Source organism: Aptenodytes patagonicus, chromosome 5 (assembly GCF_965638725.1).
Source record: "Aptenodytes patagonicus chromosome 5, bAptPat1.pri.cur, whole genome shotgun sequence".
Lineage (NCBI taxonomy): Eukaryota > Metazoa > Chordata > Aves > Sphenisciformes > Spheniscidae > Aptenodytes > Aptenodytes patagonicus.
The window spans coordinates 23,839,805-23,862,638 of NC_134953.1; the positions used below are offsets into that span (position 1 = coordinate 23,839,805).

At 39.9% G+C, this 22,834-nt stretch overlaps 1 protein-coding gene across 11 annotated transcripts in view; it reads right to left on the reverse strand.

Annotated features, from left to right (window-relative positions):
• The window catches only part of ABLIM1 (actin binding LIM protein 1), a 167,151-nt gene that overhangs the window by 53,404 nt on the left and 90,913 nt on the right, over positions 1 to 22,834 (reverse strand). For all 11 annotated transcript variants that reach the window (XM_076339087.1, XM_076339086.1, XM_076339085.1 and 8 more), the window contains one exon: positions 4,519 to 4,606. In XM_076339087.1, coding sequence (XP_076195202.1) covers positions 4,519 to 4,606 — 88 coding nt within the window. The remainder of the gene's footprint in view (positions 1 to 4,518; positions 4,607 to 22,834) is intronic.

Consider the following 22,834-nt stretch of genomic DNA (forward strand, 5'->3'; position numbering starts at 1 on the left):
TTGGCACACACATCATTTCTACTCATTGCTCTGCAAGGTCAGTGGCATGTGTTGCACTGGCATTTCCACATGGCATATTCCAGCTACACATCTTACTAAAAAAGGCAAGGTCTCTGCTGTTTGTGTCCCAAAACACAGGATTCTCTCTTATGCTGTAAAAATGGAAATCATAGAATCATAGAATCATTGAGGTTGGAAAAGACCTCTAAGATCATCCAGTCCAACCATCAACCCAACACCACCATGCCCACTAAACCATGTCCCTAAGTGCCTCATCTACTCGTCTTTTAAATACCTCCAGGGATGGGGACTCAACCACTTCCCTGGGCAGCCTGTTCCAATGTTTAACCACTCTTTCAGTAAAGAAATTTTTCCTCACGTCCAACCTAAACCTCCCCTGGCGCAACTTGAGGCCATTTCCTCTCGTCCTATCGCTCGTTACTTGGGAGAAGAGACCGACACCCACCTCGCTACAACCTCCTTTCAGGTAGTTGTAGAGAGCGATGAGGTCTCCCCTGAGCCTCCTTTTCTCCAGGCTAAACAACCCCAGTTCCCTCAGCCGCTCCTCATAAGACTTGTTCTCCAGACCCTTCACCAGCTTTGTTGCCCTTCTCTGGACACGCTCCAGCACCTCGATGTCCTTCTTGTAGTGAGGGGCCCAAAACTGAACACAGTATTCGAGGTGCGGCCTCACCAGGGCCATCTGTCCCCAAGGGCTGAGCAGTGTCAGGGGCAAGGAGCACTTCCATCCCATTTCAGTTCTCCTTTGGAACAGACTGTAAACTGTGGTCACTGCTGGGAAGCTGCTAGCAGGTATTAGCCAAGTTGAAATGGAGCAGAAGCTAATGCTGATTTTTAACACTGACTGCAGCTGCAGTCAAATTCAAACTTCATTCCAGTCACCACAAAGCCAATACAGAGCTTTGTCTGTCTGCAGGGGGGAACGTCACCTCTTCACTCTGTCCACAAAGAAACCAAACAGAGCAAAGTCCAGGTCTCCTGCTGGTGACCATTAGCTCGAATGCAGTCAGAGGAAAGCCCACCTTCAGAGCCCAGGAGAGGTATGGGTCAGGGCCCCTCGAAATTTTGTTCTAACGAGCCCCTACATGGCTCGGTACAGAAGTAAAGACCAGCAGGAATGATTTCACTTCCCAGCAGCATGCAGTATAATCATCATCAGGAGACTGGAGAGAATGCTGTGACTCTGGATCAGGGGTCTGAGATGTTTGGCTTTGAGTCTAAGCCGAGGAAGAAGAAACTGTGCATTTGGCAGGGGGAAACAATCAGACAACAGGGAGAAGTGTACCAACAGCCTTCTCTGTAAACAAACAGCAGTCTCAGAGCCAGGACCCCACAGAGCCTGCGAGATCAGGAGAGAAGCATGCCCTGTGCATTTGCTTAGGAGGTCAGACAGATCCAAGCACTCGGGAGGAAGGGAGTTCATGTTATAAGGCTGATGAAGTAAGACTCAGAAGGTTTAGGTTCAGTTCTCAAATTCAGCTGTGAGCTTCCTGGGTGACCCTGAGAAAAATGATCTCTGTTCCTCTGTACCTCTGTTTCTTTTCTATTAAACCATCAAAGAAAAAGCTGTCACTGCATTTTTGGGCAGTGTTTAGCACAAACTGGCACAATTTTAGGGACACCCCAGGAGAGTGCTGGAGCTGCTGAAAGTGAACAAGAAATGCAAGGGAGTCTGGATGTCATTTTCATGGCGAAACTTAGCTAAGGGTTGTGAGATTTTTTTTCACAAAATGATAAGAGGTCTGAAATATGTGAAATTTAAAAACCCAAATCAGATAGAGCAGGCTTAAGAAGTTAAATGCAAATATTTTTCATGATCTTGAACTCTGAGCCACCTACAACTTGTAGATTTTATTCATCCAAACATGTCAATCTATTTTGAAATGCTTGGAACAGTGCAAATTCTCAAGCTGCATCGCCACTCTTTTTCCTAACAGAAACAGTTCAGCAAATTGTGGTTATTCCCATTCTTAACATATGTTTGTTTGCTCACTTGGCAGACACCAACCAACATGTTCATTTATTCAGCTTTTTACTTTGCACGTACCATTGTTTCAACATAGAACTCTCTCAAAATCAGTAACTCGGGCTGTTATTTACACATTGATTAAGGCTGAAAGCCTGTGTGAGAATCAGGTGAAGCATCCCTCTAAATGCTGAGCAACATCCTAGCTCAGCAACAGACTTCTGGGGCAGTCCATATAGTAATATATTACTAGGAAGTTAATGGGAAAGAGAAAGTTTCTGATGCTGCCTCTTTTTCATTTTCCTGTGTTGGAGCAGGGCAAAGCCGGAGTGCTTCTGCTAGCATTATTCAAACCATCCTTAACATAGAAAGCCCCAAAACAGACAGCTTGTTTTTCCATGTTCTCCTTTTGCAAGTTTCCCCACACATTTCTAATACAAGTAGCTATCACAAACCTGCCAGGCTCAGGTCAATTATACAAAGCAGTACCAACACAGTGCTTTCACGTCCTGTGGAGAGGACAATTAGAAGTGAGATGGAAGCTGCCTATTTTCATATATTTTATCAATAATGTGATTTTGGTTCTAGCTTCAGTGTTGTGGTGTTGTATTTTTATTTCAGAGAAATGCTTGGAATGCTGTTATTCTGCACCCTAGGGTAAATGATTTGGATGGAGTCAGGATATACATTTGAGAGCTTTGCACAGGAAAGGCTTTTAGGTCCCCTACGCTTACAAGCATGCTGAATTCAGCAAGGAAAGCTTTGGCAGGACAGTCTGGAGCACGCTCAGCAATAACATTATTTAGTCAGAAAACAGCTTGTGAACAATAAAGCAGTGCAACTGGGGCTGCTCCTCCTCTGAGACAGAGTGAGCATGAAGAACATTAATTCACAACCACAGAAAGGGAGATACAGCCAAGAAGAGAATGATGGCAGATCAAGGAGCCAGGTGCCTCTCCTCTCCTCTTTCATATCACCTGAACTTGGCCAGGACAAAATCCAGCCTTGTTTAAGTAGAAGCAATGCTTCCTGTCTTACTTGGATCTGCAGAAATTTACACCACAGCCTGCCCAATCAACAGGAACTCCAACTCTCTGCTAGACTGGTGCAAATGGCATCAGTTGCAAACAGCTGTTATTAATAACAGCAAAGGATGAACTGATGCTCACCTTGAACTCTGCCTGTACTTTATCATACTATGATGTGAGGAAACGAAGATTACCAGTTGTCAGATGCCGTAACTGCTGCTTTCAAATTAGTCTTTCCAATTTGCCATCAGAAAGCAGTACTTCCTACCCAGCCCTCTTTCAGCTTCTCCTTGCTCTTGCAGTGCAAAGCTGCTACACAACTTGATATCCAGTTCTGTGCACAGCCGGAATAAGACGACTAAGGTATAAGGTCAGTGAGAGATGAGAGAGATGGACTGGTAGGGAGGACAAACTACAAAATAACACAAGTTAGCTTCAAAGGAATTCCTTACAATATTATCTCATTTTGGAATTCTTCCAAGAGAATCTCTCCTCAGGATTTCAAGAGATGGCTGCGACCACATTTTCATAATTTTTTTCCTATTCTTTTACAGTCCTTTCAGGTATATCAAGCAAGTTTTCTAACATAAGCACAATATACAAAATCCCAATATGTATCTGCCTTTTTCACTTTGATTTCTGGCTTGCATAAATGTGTATCGTAAGTCTTTCTACCAACATTATTTAATACTACAGCAGGTAATAAAACTAAATGTAGCTTAATAGTTAACATGCTACCTTCTGGGAGAGTAGGTGGAATTCAGATCAAGGATGCTTTTCAATCAAAGAAAAAAGCACGTTCTTCTTTACGTGAAAAGATCACGAAAAAAACCGTGCTTGGCAATACCTGGGAGTGCGAGACTGTTAATAAGAAAGAAGAGATGAAAATGAACATACAAGAAAGAAGTGACTGTAGAAAGACATAAGTAAATGGGAATAAAAAGAGAGATATGACCAGATAAAAGGGAAACAGGCAAGGCAAGCAAATATGATTAAGAAATGGAGGAGACAATCTGTCAATGCGCATGGGGAATGAGATCTACATGATTCAAAACAAGCTCACTGCAGTCTTTGGAGGTTTTTCCATTGCCTTTTACAGTTTGGAGTGTGGTCCAGAAGAGCAGAGAAACTGCTCAGCAGAATTCAGGGGAAAACGTCTAACTTTGTCTGGTATCTCATATACCAGTCTGTGTGCTAAGCTATCCGTGAGATGCCAAATTCAGAGGCAGCCTAATAAATTTCATTTTTGCTACACAGCTTTTCAAAACACAGTCTGCCTCAGCTAGGCTACAGAGTCACTGCAAAGCCACCGTTATGACCTATTCACCACCTACTAGAGTGAAATGGTTTCAAGTGAACAAGTAAGAGAACACTGTAATGAAGACAGGATGGCTATAGTTCTCCTTGCCCATATTACTTGGAGACAGTTTATAAATTCCTGAGGTCTGTAACAGAAAAATTACAAAGTCCGATTTTCTTGTTTTGGAATGGAGACATCCTTACCTTGCAGATACATTTCTTCTCCTTCTGTGAACATTTGGTTGCACCTGCTGCATCGTGCACAGCTTGGATGATAATGCTTGTCACCTGCCTGAACAAAAATAAAAAAGGGAAATGAGGGATCAATGCATTGCACTGCTTTGCGAGCACTCATTATTTGCTGACAGACCACTGCTGTTTTTCTTCTAGTTCACCTGTTATGATACAACATTGCCTTCATGATGTGACAAAAGCTTTGAGAATGTAAGGTCTGCCATACTGCTTCAGTTCAGAGGTCTATCTAGTCCAGTATCCTGTCCTCAACAGAGGCCAGCAGCGACTATTTGGGGTAAAAGGCTGTAAGAAACAAGACAATGCAGAACAGCCTTCCCCCTTCACACCTTCCCATTCAAGTAACCAGTGGTTTAAAGATTTCCTGGCTAGAGGCTACGTCACAATCTATCTATTGTCCATGGTTTCCCAACACCTTTTTAAATCTCCACCTATCTAACAGTCCACAGCAATGAATGTCACACTGCAGTTACATATTTGTGTAAACCTGCTGCCTCCTCATATTATCAAACAACAAGTATTTTCTCAATTGCTCCATTGTTATGGATGAATTTAGACAATGAACGACAGTTTTCAACCTGCCATTTCACTCCGACACTGCTGACATGGGCATTAATAGAGAGAGCTTTCTAGAGCCACTTCTGGGACTATTAACTTAATTCACACATGCCTGACTTCAGAAGCTACACTAGCAAAGACAGCATGAGCTGAATTCAAACTACTGAGGTAAAGATGCTAAATATTCTAGATCCTGTTACCCAAATGCAAACCCACTGAGCCATTCATTCTCTTAAATACATTAATACCCATAATAAACAAAGCTGATCAGATTTCAGGCCTATAATGACAGGAGAAATCAAGGCACAGATATTAATGTGATTTCTTCTCCTTAGGAGACCAAAGCAACCAATGTATTAACTTCCTTGCATCACAAACTAAACATGCAATGTCCACATCAGTCTTTTTTAGTCAAAAAATAATTAATCCTAGAAAACAACCCTTAATAGTGACAAGTAGTGAAATCTAAAAGTCTTTAAAATTGTATCTGGCTTTCCAAGCAAGTTAACCTCAAATCCTTTTTCACAAAATATTCCCTATCCACTGAGATGTTATATGCACAAAATATCTGTTTACTCTGTAGCTGACTTGTAAAATGTCATCAAATCCATTTCCTCCTTCATTATACTCAAGACTCTAACATTACTAAATTCAACCTTTCCTTATGTCTATTGAGATGAATAACAACATATTTTTGGTTCACATTTGACATTGATTATACAGGCTTAGAATTTAAAAGTATTTATATGAGATGAAAAAGTATATCGATTAAAGTACCTGACAACTACCAGACAACCAGATCTACCACCCAGGACTTGTATGGGTGAAGTTGCACCATTTAACTTTAATGTTCTCATTTGTTCCTGCCTTAGTAGTGTAGTACCTAGGTTTGATTGTAGGGAAGGTTGGGAAAGGTAGCTATTCATAGAGACAGTGGTGTCTGTGGACATGACTACTTATCTTTCATTATCACTAAGAACAATTCCCATCCAGGAATTTCAGCAATACAAGGCCAGAGAAGAGGACTCGGTGTGCTGTTAGTTTAGCCATACACTCACTCTTCAGTTGCAAAAAACCTGTACTTCTCTTACTCAGATACCGCCTTTGCTGTTGATTCCTGCTCTTTAGAGGGCAGCATGCACCAAACAGGGAGACTAATGTGATTTAGTATTTTTTGCACAGCAGATTTAGACCTATCAGGCAAAAAAGGGGCTCTGGTAAAAGGGAGAATGAAGGTCACTACAAGACATGCCTATTCAAGGAAGAAAAGCTAATGAGGGAGGAAACACAGAATTGATGCTTGACTTGCAGCAACAAAACCAATATTGAACTGAGAAGGAAAAACACAGTTAATGTTCATTCTCTTTCTATCATTTTCAATATTGGCTGTCCTCTTTGTCTCTGACTCTCTCTAGCAATTATTTAACCCCTGAGGTGTCCCATCAGTTCCATTCAAGACTGGAATTTAAGAAAAGAAAATGAAGAAACTCTGAATATATCTGAAATGTAACGCTGGCATCAAACCACAGTTATTCTGATCTGGAATACAGACGTGCAAAGACCAACTACTTGTATATATATGCAGCTTAGGGCTGTGAATATTGAACAGGGTTCAAAGGTAGATCTCAAATTCAGACAGCTCAGCACTCAGCAGAAGCCGACATCCTTTTCTGCACTTTCTGCCTCACACAAACAATATTGTACATACAGAGGAGCAGCAATTTTATCTGTGTTCAGTAAAAAAAAAAAATCCCAACTTTCGAGCCTTCCTAAAGTTCTTCAGCAGAGTGGGGCCCACAGAACTGCTTGTCACAAGTGATTTCAGACGTATTTGATTTAAAGATGATGGCAAATCTGATGTCCTGGGAACTGCCCCCAGTTAATGAGATACAAAAAATTCCTAAGAAGGCTGAATGACTGCCAGAAAGGATCTTCTCCAAACAGGAAGACAATAATTGAAAAATAGGTTTGAAATAATAAAACAGGAAACTTTTCTGGGCTCTGCCTGTCTCATCCAACTAAAGAATATCTCTGTGGCATAACTGTGCCGCTGCTTAACAGAGCTCAAGCTTTCAGTAGGCACATGGATTTTTCTGAAATAAAATTCATGGCTTCTCAAAAAGTATTCAGTAGGGTAGCTAAGTAGCTACATAGTCTGAACTGGAAAGAGTACGGAGCCTGTTATATTATTATTAATTAACCTCTGAGATATCCCATCTGAAGTGGGATTGTGTCCTGTGAGATGCTTACCAAACTCCCAGACACAAAGGACTGAAACCTTTGTACATAAGTATTATCAGATGAAGTAGGTTTTATAAAGAAATAATTCCCTACCAAGCACCCTGATGCTCATCTAAGGCAATGTAGTTTTAACAAGGGTAGTTAGGATCCAGCAGAGGTATCTATATTGTGAGAGGACCATGGCATGTGGACAAAGAAAATCACACATTCACACCTGTACAGTTTCAGCTTCTGTTCCTCCAGTCTGGCCTTTGAGGTGTGGTGTTTTTGTTTGGGGTTTTTTTGAGGGGTTTGTTTGGTTGTTGTTGTTTGTTTGTTTTTGTTTAGGAACAAGAAAGCCATATTGCATCCATGTTTTAATCAAATGCTGTATTTCATTGTCATAAGCAAAAGCTGCCAATCCTTTGAGTTTTGCATAGCTACTCTGGCAGTCCTACCCCAGGCCTCTGAGTTTCCCATTCCTTGTCTTGCAGTTAATTCACAATAACTTGGGTCAGTTACTTCTACTAGCTTGATCCTAAAAGGGTCTGTATCCGGTCCATCTAATGCTAATATTAATGAGTCTTTCACTTGCCGTGATCATCTGATAAACATTCCACTTATTTTTCTCCTCATCACAAAGCTTTTCTTGAGGATCCTTTAGAAAAAGCACCTGGATTCAAGTACTCATCTGTTAATTTACATGTTTTTAAAAGCCAGGCTATTTATAGGAGAAACAAATCCAGAATTCATCATAATATTATGTGTAGACCTGTGGCCTCTCTGAAGATTTTTTTCCTGGAAAAAACTTCTGATATGCTACTGTCAAGAGAATATAGTTTAAACCGTGTACATGTGTCTCTTCAAAACAGCCAAAGAGACCGATTTCAAGTTTATTGGATCTTTCTCCAAGGCTGAAAACAACTAGCCAAATTTTAGCCTAGTGTGAGTGATGATGAATGAACACCATGCCCCAGATAACACAAGCTCGCTAAGTGGAAGTGCTAACACATCCTGCACTGGAGAGGTTTTGGGGGAGTTACCACAGCAGCTGCAGTTGTTGCTGAACGCTTCCAAACCGGTTTCATGAGTTTTCCACCTCAGTAATGTTTCTATGACTCAGGAGTGGAAGCCTTTCTTCAGTGGGTATCCACTGGAAAACAATCTGCATGTCAACTAACTCAAGGCTAATCTTGCCATGCCTAACTTGCTGTAATCATCTGAGAAAACTGGTTGCTAAAAATCAGTCATTTAGGAAAACCTTTTGGAATCACAAGGGGATGAAATATTCACACTTTTTAGAGATCTGGTCTTGTTCACCTCTCAGGCTACTAAACCCTCGTTCAGTATGGCCAATGTGCAGCTTCCTGTAATCTCATGCTGCTGTGCTGTGGACTGTAAGGCTTGTATCTCAATCCTGCTGGCTGTAACAAGTAGCATTAATTCAGTGCACATTTGCCCTGAACATTCTTCAGCCGAGGTGCAAGAGGGTTAAAGTCACTTCCTTCCCACTATGCCTAGCTCTCCTTACCCCTTCTCAAGTTCACTTCACGTCCAGAAATCCCTTACAGTTAGCTTTGCTGCACAAGGACTTCTCAAGTGGCGTCTTGCACCCTGCCATCAGCAACAAATCACTTTCTTGTTCGAAATACAGCCATGCAGCCACTAGGTTTTGATCTATCCTATTGCTTCTGATCCCTTCTGAATTATTTCAGCTTTAGTTGAGGTCTTCAGGACAATATAAACCATCAAGTGCAAATGATGACCCATACCTTAGAGGACCATCCCTAAACTAAGTTTGAATAAGCTGAATTCACTGCTGAAAATACCTTGGTTTTCATTAGCTAGAAGTGCTAAAACCAACCAAAATAATATTGAACATCATTACTCTTATTTTGCATACAAATTCTTAAATGGAATTGAATGAATCAACAGCAAAGTTTCTTGTCAAATGAAATATTAAACCTATGTGTTACTATCAGTGCTTATAAATTCTTTGTTAAATCAACTGGCACTTGCATTTGCAGTAGAAGCAAAGAACATCAGTTATCAATTCATAACAATATATAATCTCTTCTGACTTTCCTACTTATCTTCTACCCACACTGACAAATCTAAGATAGATTCTCAGATTAAAACCCATTTGAACACAGTAGACAGAAAAATTTAGGTTAAAAAAAGTAGTAGTATATACTCATTTATCAAATACTTCCAGAGCCTTAGAATTGCAGAATGAAGGAACAGTGGCCAAAGGTATTTTCTAAGTGTCATTATAAATGTAATTGTATGGGTGTTAAATTTAAGTAGCTTTCCATGGTTCTGCAAGTCTCACTGATTTGTGGTTGACCAGTGATATGGTTCTATTGATATGCGTTCTATTTATTTTCTATATATTAGTAAATAGAGCTACTATATACAATATGTACATTATGTGCATATTCATGTACAGAAAATAGGTTTTAACATTATTTTACATAGTATTAAGGTTTTATTTATGATGGTAATTTCAAGACATATTGGAATCAAGTCTTTAGCAACACTGAGCTTCAGTTTCCCAACCTACAAAGAAGGTTAAATAACATTTAAAGTCCTTCACAAAATACTTTGGAGAAACACTACCAAGGAAAACCATTACAGAAATGTATTCCTCATGGCCAGTCCTGAGAATAAAACCACGTAATCACCTCTCCTCTAAGGTTTATGAATGATGATTGGAGGATCAGTAGTCAGGATTGATGGATGATGGGCTACATAGGGGAGCTTCATGTGTATATTGTGCAGAGGACATGTCCCAAGTAACATTAGCAAAACTACAAGCTCTATTATGTATTATAACAATACCAAGACCTATAATAATAATGAGAGACCAAATTTTTCATAGATCACCTTTTCAGACTCAGCAGCTATCAATTCTCAGCCTTCTTCCAGCATACTATTCTCTTAAATAATGCCAACTGGAACATACAAATCCTCCTCAGCTGATTAAACCAGTCTGCAATGCCATTTTAAAAGCCTCTGTGCACTGTTTACAGAGGGCTTTGAAGGCTCCCTCTAATGGAGCAGTAATAACCCTGTACAATTGTCCGGAATGGGAAAGATCCCGGAACACAGCCATCGCGTTACACACTGCGTGCATCAAGCTTAAAGAGACCTCTTGCAGTTCAAAAGGTAAACTAAAAGGCTGGGAGGTAGGGAGTTATTTGGAGCACCAGTTAAACACAATGCACTGAGGTCCTGTACAACCCCTTCTCACACCGCTGACGCTCCAACTCTTCACAATGCGCACAACACTCATTTGCCTTCACTTTATCAAGACACCTTTGGGGACGTCCTGAAGCCAAAAGTGTACTGGTACTCATAGGTGTCAGGGAAGGCAACGGTGGGTATCACAAGAATGATTCCAACCCAGGAGCTACAAATACAGCTGCATGCAAGCTGATGTAATGTGCCCCAGAAACCCAGCATAAAAAGTACCTGCGTTGAGCACACATACAGCTTTAACCCCATGATAAACAGTACTTCAAAAGCCAAGAACTGTATTTTCCAAGTCCATCCCCTCTGTCCCCACTTCCCACAAGACTAACTTTTATCCTCTGAGTGCTTGTAGAGCTCTAGTCTTATTAAATAAACGTTTTCCTCTTTGGTGAACGTGAGAGCTTAAGATTTCCTATTACTCATGCCTTTAGTTCTGTCCTTCCTTCCAGAACAACAGTGAACAAGAGCCAGAGAGAACAATAACAAGAATCCCGCTAGGAGAGCTCACATGCCAGTGGGTCTGGTAGAGGAAGAACTAATTACCAATAGACATTTTCTGCTGGCCAAAGGACACAATTAAGTGCATATTTGTTGCATTACATTTGCACAGCTGCACTCAGTCTCCATTCAAAGATATCTGAGCAATCACCTGACAAACAGCTATTAAACATGTAGAAAGCTTTACTTTTCTAATACTATTTAATTACCACAAAACCTGCTATGTAGTTTTAAGAGTACATTTAAGAGTAAAAGCCCCTGCCTTTTTTCTTTTTTTTTTTTAATTAATTTTTTATGAACAGGTATAATGGGCCCATTTGATGGACAAACCTAATCAAATATTTAAGTTCTACCATGACTCTGAGGAGAATGAGCTGATTGCTTAACTCTCTTAAAGACTAAGGAGCAGCACAAAGAATACCTCGGACTCATCTTTTAAACCCCTTAAGGAATGTCGTGAATTGTAAAACAGGAACTGTGGCAGTAGCCTACCATTTTCCAGTGAAGCTTTATTTTAATTACTTGCAGAGGTCACAGAACCTTCAACCCTGTTTGATGTTCGGTATAACATCAAATTCCATTGTTTCCTTCTCTGCAGGCTTCTTGTGATCTCGTGGGCAGCTGGAACAGCACAAATACCATGAAGACCAAAATTTGCTTCTAATAACATCCTGACCCAAACTGTCCACTTATTTTTCCCAGGCTCTTATCTGTTTAGCAAGCCACTACAAATATCTGTGCTCATGTACAAAAATAAAAGTGCAGCTCCTTTGATTCCAAAGAACTTCAGAATCTACCATAATTTTCTCTGTTACTACCAAAGGAAGGAAAGTGTAATACAATTTAAACGTTGAAAAATTCTAGCCTGATACATATTGAACAAGGATTTATCTTTAAAACTAGGACCTTCTAAAGCTGTTTTTAACACTACTGTCACAACATCTCAATAGAAACAGCTCTCAGCACAGCCTCTGCCTCTGTTCAACCTGAGACAGGATGAAGCTGCGGGAAGCAGAGCTCACACTGGTAGTTCCCAGGCTGATGGGGCTGCAAGACAGAAGACACCACACTGGGGGACAGTGGGAAATGAAGCATGAGGCCATGACTGCAAATCTGAATGACAACACGCATGCAAGAGACATGGAAGACCCTCAGAGCCTTCCGTCGCTTGCTGTGCTGCCTTGGGTAAGCCAAAACTGCAGCTATCCTGCTGCTATGAACATTTGCTCTGTTAATTCATGCCTGGTTTCTGATTTTTATACAGAAATACTTACCAGCATCCCAACAGTGACTGCCAATGTCATGCTAGTATATTCCTTAACAGACAGACTGTAATAAACTTTGTAACTTATTAGTGTTAATTTCGTCAGCATACAATATTGTTATACTCATTAGTTGCTGCTAATAGCAATACAATTATTAGCTGCTTGGAATATAGTTTTTCCTTATAGCAAAGATGTCAGTAATGATTCAGGCTAAATCCCCACTTGTGCAACTGCTCTGCTGGCATGAAGAAACAGGCCTCACGGCAGCTGAATATCAACTGGACTTACGTTAGTAAGATCTTAGCAGTCACTTGTGACTGCACTGTCAGCTCTACCTTGAGTTCTCACTTTCCTGCAACATCCAATGTTGAACAAGTTGCACACACAGGTGAAATGCTGAACAACCAACTATGGTCTTCATGGGGCAAATCCACCTATTGCCACACACAGGACCAAAGCTATGAACTTACATTATCTACACAGTTAACAGCAGGAGGTTGGTACTATAAAGAAGGTAATTCCACTCAACTAAGAAATGTAGCCACAGCAGCCCAAAGTGGCCGGTTAGAATACTTTGGGCGGTACAGAGGAGCAAAGCGATAGCAGACACAGCTTTATTGCCTATTGTCAGGATTTCAACATCATCTCTGTTAGGATCCTGGGTTACATTTATGCACATAGAAACCTAATCCCAGTGACTGAACATGTAGTTAATCAGAGACAATCCAGAGGAAATATATGTGCTAGATTTTATTATGATAATGTGTATATTATGCAAAAAAGGAAGACTAACCATTGAATGCATGCAGTGGTTTTTTTAGGTGCATGTTCTGTTTTGTAGCGAAGAGGTAAGTGAATTGACAGGATTTTCTACGTAGTTTCATTCTAATCTAATTACAATACAAATCTGTGAGTTCACTGCCTTCATTACAAAACCCTCCTCTATTTCTTAACAATGCTGGAACAGGTCCAGTTCATAAGTACAGGTGTGGACTTTCTACGTCTTCTGTAATCTTTAGGCTTCACAAAGCATTACAGAACTAAATATTCCTTTATCTTGTATGCATTTTGTCCAGCATGGATTTTTGACATCAAAAGATACTTCACCTGAAGGACCTGATTACAGCCACATACATATTGCTGGATTAGTTTGGAATCAGAATCAACCAGCAAAGCTACTTTACAGTAACTTCACCATAGTGCCAAGGGCCTTTTCAAACAACCTAATAATACTGGCATAGCTATAACTTGTCTCAACCAGCCAGTAAACACCTCTACTGACTACCAAGACTGTTGTGTAGGTCTGCTGAGCTGTACAGTTGAGTGATCAGTCTCTGCAGCAAGGCAAGAAAGCCATTCCAGCCACAGCTTCTAGCCTGCTGAAAGCAAAGTAAAGCCCTTAGCTTGGTTTGCTGCTGAGTGCTAGTTATATGGCACAAGTCAAGGGACAGCATGGAGCCTAGTGAATGGATTATGTACCAGATGCATACGATATGCAATCTTCCGTAACACCAGGAATCTCCCACTTTACAAGTCATCTTCATGTTTTCTTTCATTAGGTGATAACAGGACTGCCGAGTTATCAGGGGTATGTGAGTACAAGAGTGAAGCAAAACCACATTTCTCCTTTTAACTCTCTGCAAGTGAGAGACTTGCAGTGACTGTTGCAGTGAAGTGACTGTTACTCCCTCGACCTGTCTCTCTGGCTGAACTTCTAATAACAGAGCTTGATGTATATGCATAAGCAGATCACGTTAACTGAAGTTGTATTTGCAGCGCTGCAACAATATCTCCAAAACAATGGGAAGTATCTTGGAAGACTGTGATATTACTAGTTTCTTTAATTAGTTTCTTTAATTAGAAACAACTTTCTCAGTCAGTAGAACTATAGCTGACTTCAACCTGCTGAAATTCAGCTAGAAAAGTCAGTAACAAACCTCCTTTGTATCTTAAAAATAAAACCAACAGAATTATTTCATAAATCAGGAAGTCTTGCAACTGACAGCAGGTAATAAATACTAGACCTCTTCCTAACATAAAAAGGTTATTTGCAATTCCAAAAATTAGCAATTATTTCCATTCTGATCATGATTCGATTGCATTTATAGACAGACAGAAATAAAGATCAGTGTTATATGTGCATACATATATATATGTGTGTGTGCATGTGGAATTTCAAAGGAACATATTCCTCGATCTTAAAGTAACCATAAAAGGAGAAACCCAGGAATTTTTAAGACATCCTACTGAATGTCCCAATTTCTGTATTCTAAAATACAAACAAAAAAGTTGTTATGATTCTGTGGTCCATATGCTTGAGGCACAGAAAAATCATAACAACTGAGATACTATTGACTTAAAAAGAAAAAAAAAGGCAATCACTAAGTCATTAAGTTAGAAATAGAGATAACTGATATGAAAGCTAAAGTTACCAAAGAAATAACTATGGACTATATGTTTAAAGACAATAAGAGTCTTTAATAAAGAATGACAACAACAAATAAAAATAAATAAAAAAAAAAAATCACAGATCAGGCAAAGGTCCCTTGTGAGCTGTAAATGAAAAATGATGAAAGATGACACAGAAAAGGCAGCAGTATCCGGGAGGTGTATCTTTCTGGTCTGTATTTGACAATGCTGAAAGACAGATTTTTCCTGTTTGATACTGTTTCTTCAGCAAGATTTTTTTGAATAGTGTTTGCCATGAGTCAACATTTACAAATTAGGAGACTTGAATAATTTGTACTCAGGAGTCTTAAGAAAACTATAGCTAGGCAGTTCTCTGACAAACAGATGTGTTAGCAGGGGAGGCTCTGCTGAGCCAGATACCTCAGAGATTACTTCCTTCTACCCATAGCATGAGGTACCTCTACTACTGGCCAAGATAAGAATATAAAACCTTTCCTGGTAAATCTGCAGATGACTCAAAGACAATGCTTGTTTAAGCTATCTAAACACAACAAGTATGTTTTAATAGTCTAATGTAATATGCCTGCAAATCAAGAAAGCGGGGCCCTGTGAGATTGAGGGCCACGTTGTGGGCAACAGCAACTGAGAGAGATGGTTTGAGAACATCATTACTAATCTCCCAGAAAATGCTCTCAGAGTACCTGAAACGGTTGGCTCTTCTGATCATTTAATGTATACAAAGAATATAAAGGAAAAGCAGAAAAAAGGCTTTGCTTTTGACTACAGATACAGCAACATCACCATTATAACACTGATGAGCATGTACATACGGGTTTAGAGAATAGAGTTCGGTGGAGAACCATCAAAGCAACGCGAGTCTTCAGCTGTGAACCTGAAGGACTTAGAGTCAAATTGCTATTTGGAGAGAGGCTTCAGAGATGACTAGATCACAACGGGCAGGTGATTAAAAGCAAAGAGAGTAGATAATAGCAGGAAAGAGCGTGAGCTTTTCAATCCCACTGAAAAAACTGTGACAACATCAAAAAGGTCAAGTTAGACAAATTTAACCTCAAAATAAGGTGAAGTTTCTAAAAAGTAAAGGTAATTTAAGCAGCAAGAGGGAAAATCTGTGGCCTTACAATCACTCTGCAGTCTTCATGACAAGGCAAGATAATTTCCCAAAGGATAAGCTTTCATTTGGTTTCTAGGGAAAAGCTCTATGATTTTGAAAAGAGAATATCAAGCAAGATGATTTTAGCAGTTCCTCTGACCTTAAAATCCATTCCAATGGGCTTTACATACAGAGAAGCTTTTACACATGCATCAGGCTACTCCTAGGGAGCACAGGTCTGGACCAAACCAGCAGAATAATTAGAGTCAGAGTCTAAGGTCACACTGGAAAAATCTCCAATAGAGTTAAATCAGTTCACTGAGAGCTGTCTTGGCTAAGCAGCAAAATCCCTGGTATAGCAGGGGCTTTGCTGCTAGAAGGGAGCTTTTGTTGATGTGGCTTGGGGTTCAGAGAGACAGTTCAAGTGCAATGCCAGGAGAAGTTCTGGGGTTGTGTGTGCTGCATCAGCACCGGAATTGCTACTGACCCAGAGGGTCCAGCACTGAGATGGGCCCTGTAGTATGGGGAAGGTTGAGAAAACAGGTCAGCATAGCACTAGGCAAAACTGATGTTAACCTATTCAGTGGGATAGTGCAAACGACTTTCTAATTGATGAAGCAAGTGCGAGCTTGGGAGATTAAGCAAGTCACCTTGGATCAAAATCAATGCTTGCAGCAGAGCCAAGCAGAGAACTCAAATTCTCAGACTCCCAGCCCTGCCAGACCTCCGTGTAGCACACCATTAGATCCAAATAACTGTAGCTGATTTTCTTGTTCATCTAACACGAAACCGTCTTTCCAGTTTTCTGTCAGAAGGCCGTGTCAGGAACTGTGCAACCTTTGGCATGCGATTTAGCAAAGCCTGGTCTCCATTCTGATGTCTGCATTCAGTTCAGAGGGAGTGTCCCAAGAAAAACAGAGAAATAAAAGTTGCGAAGGCCAAAGGAGGGGGGAAAGAAACTAAGCATGAGGTCACACACAGTACACCCGCAGAAAATAACCAGAGACTATAAAACAAAGGTAGCCTGTAAGAAACAAAGCAGACAAGCACTCAATATATACTAATTTGTACCTCGTAGACTCACAGATTGTTCTAATAGGAAAACATGTTAGGAGTGAATTAAGCAGTGAATATTTTTTCTTTTAGTGACTAGGGCCTGCTCTTGTAGCAAACTGATCCTAAAAGTCACTGTCATTCCAACTATTCTGATCCGATAATGCTTTAAAAAGCCTAAAGAATGGGTTTTATCCTTGACTAACTGCAAGGCTACCTGCTACCTTTGGAAATCTTTTCCAGCAAGGGGTCACAACAAGCAACAGATGACAATCTAGGGAAGGGACAGATTTTCTTCAAATATTTTTCTTCCCAACCACATTGCTCTCAACTCCAGAGTCACCAATACATAATTATGAGCCTGGATTTCACTACATCCAGACATTTCTCAGGAATCCTTGTTTTGTAATTCTGGCCAAAGTGTTTATGTTACACTAAATTTAAAATGGAAGTATCAAAGAACATCAAGGTAACCAGTGGAGAGTTAATGCAGAGAAATAGCTGTCTCTTTTCAAGTAGAATAACTTTGAATAAATGTCAGACCACCACCACGTACTCTGCTAAAAGCAGTGCCTTTATTTTTGGCAGAAGTCCAATTTTTTTTCTATTTGTCAGTTTTCTCATTGCTGATACATGTGATTTCCAATTACAGATGCAAAACTATGCAAGCATACTTTTGAATGCTAGCTGGCATGAACATCCCATCAGAGTATATTTGTCAGAGCCAAGACACAGGGATTTTACTCCCTACCTTGTTTTCTTTAGCTCTGTATAAAATCAAGATTTCTAGTTACCCCGGGAAAACTATTCCAACAAAAAAACCATGACACAACATATTACTATGGTGAAGAACAGGAAAGAGGCGATGGTCATAAAGCAGAAAGGGATACCTAACATCATTTGCTGCCATTCAGTTTTCAACCGAGTATATGAGTCTCCATGATTGTTGCCTCAACAGCAGTAGTTCAAGGGTGCTGCTAAGATAAGTCTACTTAATGTTTTTTTTCTCCCTCAGTTCTTACTCTCCTTATTGCTAGGGAAAAACATTTGCCAGCCAAGATGCAACTGCTTTACAGAATTCAAAGCAACAGAAGATCCATCTGTATACATAACAAATCTCTCTCTCCGAACCCTATGTGTAAAAGTAAATTTCTTAACATTTTAACTCATACTCAAATGATTTATGATGCTAATGTGAGAGACCTCTGCAAACCACAAAACATCCCAGGCTAGTTTCACAGACAGTTTAAATGCCATAGTATCTGTATTGCTGGTGATGAAAAGGTGCATCTCTTGCTGTGTGCTATTTTTTCCCTCTTACAAAGAAAAAGGCTTGTAAATGCCATACATCCCAGGTATCTATCCAAAGAACTATTAGACCTGTATGATCTTCTAATGTAGCATGAGCATGTAATTAAAATCTACCCATTTTGTGCTCCAGGTGGTCATTTCAAATATTTAATCACCCACAAAATACTGATATGTATCATATTTCTTCATCTGTAAAGCACCTGCTCAGTAAAGACAGGTGTTAATTCTGTGGACTTCAAAGTCCCTAGAGATTCCAGACATATCTTTTGGTTTTGTTTTTGTTTTTCTTTCCTTCCCCCCCCACCTCCAGGAAAGTACCCTGACAAAGCAGACAAAAGAGAGAGCCCTCACAGAGTGAACATTAAGCACAATACCCGGATGGAGCCTGTTACAAACAGGTGACAGCTATAGACTTGCCCCAACAGGCTCTTCTCCACTTCTCAAGTTTCAAATGTGTTATTGCTGCATTCTTCCCAACAATTACTTTTTACCCGTGACAGGTCTAAGTCCAAGTCCTGCTCTTCTAGAAGTCAGTAGCAAACTCTCCACTGATAGGAGGACTTAAAGCAGGACTTAAAAATGAAAGACCACAATCCTGCAAAAAAAATATTTCACCACTTAATCCATTTTTCATTGTGATCTCAGTCCAGGAGAAACAAAAAGTAACTGGCTGAAATAATTGCGTATTGCTACAGAGTGCCTCACGTTCCCCTATCACTACATCCCAATTGACAGTGAGACTGCAACACTGGAGGAAGTTTTATTTTCAGTGTTAATTACTTTGGTGCAGAGATCATTATTAATTTTGTATCTCTGTTGTGGGTGATTGTGGCAGGTAGCACTAGCACAATGCAAAGGTTTAAAAGATGAACAGAAGCAGCAATGGGAGCTACAAAATAAAAATAGAGTATTATGTTTTCCCTAAAGCAGACTGTTCCAAGAGGAGAACAAGATGTGTTCTGCAGTGACAACCATGCGATTGAATTCTTAGTACAGCTATGTAACAAGAAAAATAAAGTCATCCAGGTAAGTTACTTTTCTACTAAAAACTGGTATGTGTTATGTGCACCTCTAAGACATGAAAAAGCTACTTGTTTTAAGTACCTATTGTGTAATAAATAGGTATACCTATAACCACATGCAATGGCTATGTATCACAAAGGCTGCTGGTGGTGGCAAGAAACTTTATACTAATATAAATGCCTCTACCGAAATGTCATTTTAAAGTATTTTGATCAGCCTGCTAAAGTTTTTCAGTAATATTTAGTGCAAGAAACACACTAGAGAATATTTAACTAAATCAAAAAGGTAAAAGCTAAAGATGCTGTGCTAGGAAATATAGATCCTAACCAGCAACACCGTACTCACAAAAGCAATTTATACAGATAAGCCATATTTTTATAAGCACCTGCAAGACTTCATAAACCCCTTTGTGGCAATAAGGAAGCTTTAATTGGTTATTTTTTCAAATTACTTGTTACAACTTACTCTTCTTATTCATCCCTACAGCCTCTAAACATTCCTCCCCTTCCTATTGATGTTCAAATTGACTGAAGCATGGTTTCCAAACCACTGCTGAGAAGTTAATGCCTTGTGATTATGCTGCCATAGCAACTGAACTTCTGTTAGGGCTCTGTCAACTTCAGATACTCTTTTGTCATCTTTATACGTCAAGTCTTTCCCAACTACAGATATCCCCCTTGCCAAATTCAATCTTTTGAGATGGGGGGAGGGATGAAATCACCAAAATCCTGTTAGAAAGATTTTTACATGATGCAATTTACGTTATTTTTCTGGAAGTATATTCATTCTAGATTTTTGACCCTGTGCATGGTGTGGTGTTCCAGGCAATTACAATAGCATATTTTTCATCAGGGAAGGGTAGTCTAAATTAAGTTAAATCTATGCTGCTACTCAGCTACATAGACAACCTGTCTGAACCATTTACCCATATCCTGAGTTATTATTAAACTTTTCATTTCCCCATTTTTATGCAAACAAACCCCACATTAGGAAAAAAAAATTAGCGTTCTACATCAACTGATAAAACATGTTTCTTAGCAAAAAGGCAGGGAAACTGGAAACAAACTCTAACCTTATTTCTATGCAACAAATCTCCAGAAGCGATCAAAAGAGCCAACAAACTGTATTAAGAATTATTTGAGATAAAGAATCATATTGTTCCTCCATACATCAGCCATCAGTTGCAATCAGAAACAGCACAAGCTCTGTGCCATTCTCTGGCAGTTTAAAAACATGTTAGCTGCACTCTCTTTATCTAAATCACAGATTTACACACAGCCTTTTAAAAAATCCTTCTGGTGCACAGGAACAAAAGTACAAGTACCCTGTTCTGGTATCACTGGCAAGCTGTTCAGTCACATCGAAGTTGCACCCCCCCCCTCCCCTCCGAAAGAAAGCCATGACCCCTGCTAGTTCAGATCTAGTTTCACAGGAAGGGGTTTACCTTCTGGTAATAAATTCTTCAGTCTAAGTCCATTCCCTCCTCAGCCCGGTGGGCGACTCCCTCCACCTCCGTTCAAATTCGGAACACCACCAGAAGCGATGTGCAGATGGCTTGTGTTCTCACCAAACCAGCTCTCAGTGAAGCGCCTGTCACTGCACCCAGCCCTGAGCCTCACTCCTCCTCTGCTCGCACTCATGCACTCTCCTGCACACACCCACCAAAACAAGCAAATAATCCTCTCTGCACATTAAACCCACTCCAGCAGTAACTCGGCCAACCCATTATGAAAAAGTAAAAGGATGAAGAATACCGGCCCAGGCAGGGACAGGACCATTTCTCATTACTTGTGTGTCACTATTTGATGTTGATACAACTCAGAACATTTTTCCCTTGGGGAGAAGCATCTGCTGAGTATGAAATCAGCCCTCTCTTTCTCTGCAAGTTATTAAATATTACTTCCACGGCTTCTGAAGAATTTATACAGCCTCGTGGGTGCTAGTCTAGTTTTGTCAGAAACACTTAGTTACAGTGAGATTGTATTGTAGTCCAATTCAGGTTAATGCAGGCAGAGTGCTGGGACCACTTCTCACACTGGTACGTGTATCTCTTCATCCAGTTTGCACATTTTGGGTGAGATGATGCTTCAGACACGCTCTGTGAACATTTGATGAATTTACAGTGGGCCCTGTGCACTGACCCCATCTGATCTCTCAACAGATGATAATCAAAAAAGCCCTGTGGTCTGCAGTATATACCTGTCCGACTAAGAGAGCAAACGATCACAGCATGTGCTTCTGCTTTTTCTTATCATTTACCTGGGACGTTCAGGCAACGTGTTCATGTTTTCTCATTTATTGTAACAGCAGTAAAATAAAGCAAATCACAGAACTAACAAAGCATGCACTAAATGCCACTGCTTCTTCTCGTTTGCTGTGTAGCCTTTTCCCCTGCATTTTTATGGTGTGTGAAGATGACAATGGTGACTGGGAGATACTGGTTGAGAGCAAAATCTCGCCCAAGCCTGTAAGACACCCAAACCAGTAGATGCCTAGTGATAGGAAAACAGAATGGTAATAAATTCTTCAGGGATATTATTTTAATCACAACTTTAACATACCACCAAAACCAAACCTGTTTGGATCCATCATATCATCAGTCTTTGTTCAATTCATCAATTGCTTCATTTATAGAAGTGTTTAAAACTTTACATCACCTCAACCTGTATTACCAGTACAGGTTGCATCATTAAAATCCAGTAAATGACACATTTTGTGATACTTCCTGCATAACTACTATGAAAACAGCCTTGCTAAATATTTCATTCAGCAGAAGAATATATGTTAGCCTTTCATTTAACATTTCTGAATGGAATTGAAATAAATCTCTGTTTGTTTTAAGAGATTCTCTTCATGGTTCCTTAATCTCAAAAGCATACTGGTATAAGAACACAGGACCAGACCCATGAATGTACTGAAGTACCTAACTAAACTCTGTACTGCATGGGTCTTTGCACAGAAGGGTGATGTTTTTACGTGAGCTATAAGCCTAAATCTCCTTAAAACAAATTACTTAAACACGTAGGCTACTGAGTTTCCCTGAAAGTCAATCAACTGAAGCATCTGAATACTAAAGTTGCTTGCATGGTTAAGTGTTGGCAGAAGGCACACCCTTGGACAACATAAGCAGGCATTGTTCAAACAAATCATTTATAGTTCATATGGGAACCAGCAATATTGCTACTGTCATTTATTTGTTATTTATTTATTTAGAACAGACTCATTCACATGTAAAGAATTAGCAGAAACTTCTCTGAACCCCTCAGAGCACAGGTTTCTAAATCTAGCTCTGAAAACAAGACTTGAAGAAACTTACAGGCTCCTCTGGCTCACATTCTTTGCCTCTTAAATATGGATACAGTTTCCTTACACAACCATAGCAGCTTTCACTGTTTGTTTGGGTTTTCCCCCCATAATTATTATTATTTATTTCTAACTTCAGAAGTCAAGGTGTCTCAGAATTGACATCTTTCAGGGTTAGTTGCAGCACAGATGAGACATCTTAAAATTCTGGCACATTAAAGTAACAGTGTCTGCAAGTACTAAACCTCCTTCACATTAAATA